At 42.7% G+C, this 2,500-nt stretch overlaps 1 protein-coding gene across 1 annotated transcript in view; it reads right to left on the reverse strand.

Annotated features, from left to right (window-relative positions):
* The window catches only part of c5 (complement component 5), a 65,557-nt gene that overhangs the window by 31,275 nt on the left and 31,782 nt on the right, over positions 1-2,500 (reverse strand). The window contains exon 28 of the mRNA XM_080532878.1: positions 1,274-1,336. Coding sequence (XP_080389004.1) covers positions 1,274-1,336 — 63 coding nt within the window. The remainder of the gene's footprint in view (positions 1-1,273; positions 1,337-2,500) is intronic.

A 2,500-nucleotide genomic window follows, 5' to 3' on the forward strand; every position in this document is an offset into this window, starting at 1 on the left:
GCAACAGCAAAAGGTTGATTAATCAGCTGTGCGGTAAACCGTTGGAACACACAGTGCACAGCTGATTAATCAATTAAACCAATAGAGTGAGACAGGATATGTTCATATACCAGTTGCCTTTCAGGAAGTAGTGAGATCGTGCACCTAGCCTATTATTGAGAAGCAAACATTCATTCATTAGCTATACAGGAGTATATACATACAGTAGCTACCATGCCGCCCAAAAAAAGGCAATTTTTTGACCCTCTCCCGTTCATCCAATCTTGGATAAAGAAAGGACATCGGACGTCAGCATCATGGGTTTCAGGACCGCGACCGCAGCCTACTGAAAACAGACCAAACAGGTCTATCTTGTCTCCGTAAAGGTAAGGTGGCTTTTACTTTTTACTAACCTAGTGTACATGTATTTTTCGCTCCTTCTGTATAGCAAAAATAACACAATTATTGGCCGAGATACATGTGTGACTATCGCTTTTATAGCTGTTGTTTCATGTGGGGCTGTTGATGTGGTGAAATGAGTAGCCTGCAGCTGTAGCGTCAGGATATGTTGGTATTTGAGGAGGAGGATGAGGATGAGGATGATGTTTCGGTACCGGTACCGTTTTTAAAGTATCGATTTGTCACCGGTATCGAATAAAACCCAAACTGTACCCAACCCTAACTATATGTTTACATGCCAACTAATTAGCTAATTCATTTCTGTCATTTAGAGCTGAGGGGAGCAACAGAGAGACGGACAACAGGACAGTAACAGAGAGACAACGGGAGAGGAGAGCAATAGAGACAGAACTGAATGCACTGAACTTTTTTTTAAATTCTTTGCATTATTAACACTGTTGTGTTATTGTGTTATTAAAGTGTTTAAGTGTTTTATGGTAAAGCATTATGAGTGGTGTGTGTGCAGGGTGCTCGTGAGTTGTATATTTTGGGGAGGGGGGAGGCTTGTGTATGGGGGCAGGGGGTCCTCACACAAAGGAGTAGCCTAGGGCCACTGACCACCTTAATCCGCTACTGCCTATAGCTAATTAAAACTTGTAAGTCCCATCGCTGTGTGGGCATGATTCGCGCGTGCATGAGAACATTTCGCACTGTTATTTTGGAGACCCCCACAGAGATCAGCTTATAACTCGAACCCTGGATAGATACATAGATAGATAGGTAGATAGATAGATAGATAGATGCGTAGATAGATAGATAGATAAATAGATAGATAGATAGATAGATAGGGAGGTAACTATGGTAACTATGGTAGCTATGGTAACTGTGGACTCACTGTGACGACTGACACTCCAGTACCGTAGCCTGTCTCCACGGTGACATCCTCATCCTCCTTCACCTGGAGATGAGAGACAGGCAGACAGGCAGGCAGGCAGGCAGACAGACAGACAGACAGGCAGACAGACAGGCAGAGAGACAGACAGGCAGACAGACAGGCAGACAGACAGACAGACAGACAGACAGACAGACAGACAGGCAGACAGGCAGACAGACAGACAGGCAGACAGGCAGACAGACAGACAGATAGACAGACAGGCAGGCAGACAGACAGGCAGACAGACAGGCAGACAGACAGACAGACAGACAAGGCAAGGCCAGTTTATTAGTACAGCACATTTCAAACAACAGGGGCAATTCAAAGTGCTTTACATATAGCATTAAAAAAATACATAAAAAGAAGGATAGTAAGATTATAATTATAATTATTATTTTTCCCGATACGGCGTGAGAGATTGCAGGTACTGCGCTTGTGTTTAGCTGCTATCCTGGCCGATATGGTGTAAAATGACACATTTGCAAACACATTTAGCCGATATCTGCAGTGAATTTATTGCGCTTGGATTATAGATCATAAAACTCATAACTGCTGCAGATATAAGAAGCAAAAATGATAAAAATGAAAAATAATAAAAGATGTGTGAGTGTTAAAAGTGTTTAACCACAACTGCTGTGGAACATAACGTTTTTTTAGCTTAGTTTTAAATATTTCAAGGGTTTGGGCCTGTTTGATTTCTTCAGGGAGTTTGTTCCAGGAGCATGCGGCAGCGTGACTGAAAGCTGCTGCACCGTGTTTTGTTTTCAATCTTGGAATGATTAGCCGATTTGCCTCAGCTGACCTTAGGGGCCTTAGGGAATATAGGGTGGGAGGAGATCTGATATGTATGTCCTTGTTTAGTTGGAGGACGTTTTGTGTCATCCAGGCGTTTATTTGTTCAATGCAATTACAGAGATTGTCAATGGGACTATAGTCGTTCGGTGAGAGGGCTATGTAGATTTGAGTGTCATCTGCATAGTTGTGGTAGGCAATTTTGTTCTTTTTTATGATGTGTCCCAATGGAAGCATGTAGAGATTGAATAGAAGGGGGCCAAGGATTGACCCTTTGGTCAGATACAAAGTTGCCAATGGAGACATAGTAGCTTCTGTCCTGTAGGTAGGACCAAACCAATTTAAGTGTCTGAAGGTCCTACCCAGGTTTTTAGTCCATCTATTAGAATGTTTATC

The sequence above is a fragment of the Nansenia antarctica genome, assembly GCF_963989245.1.
Source record: "Nansenia antarctica genome assembly, chromosome: 5".
Classification (NCBI taxonomy): Eukaryota; Metazoa; Chordata; class Actinopteri; order Argentiniformes; family Microstomatidae; genus Nansenia; species Nansenia antarctica.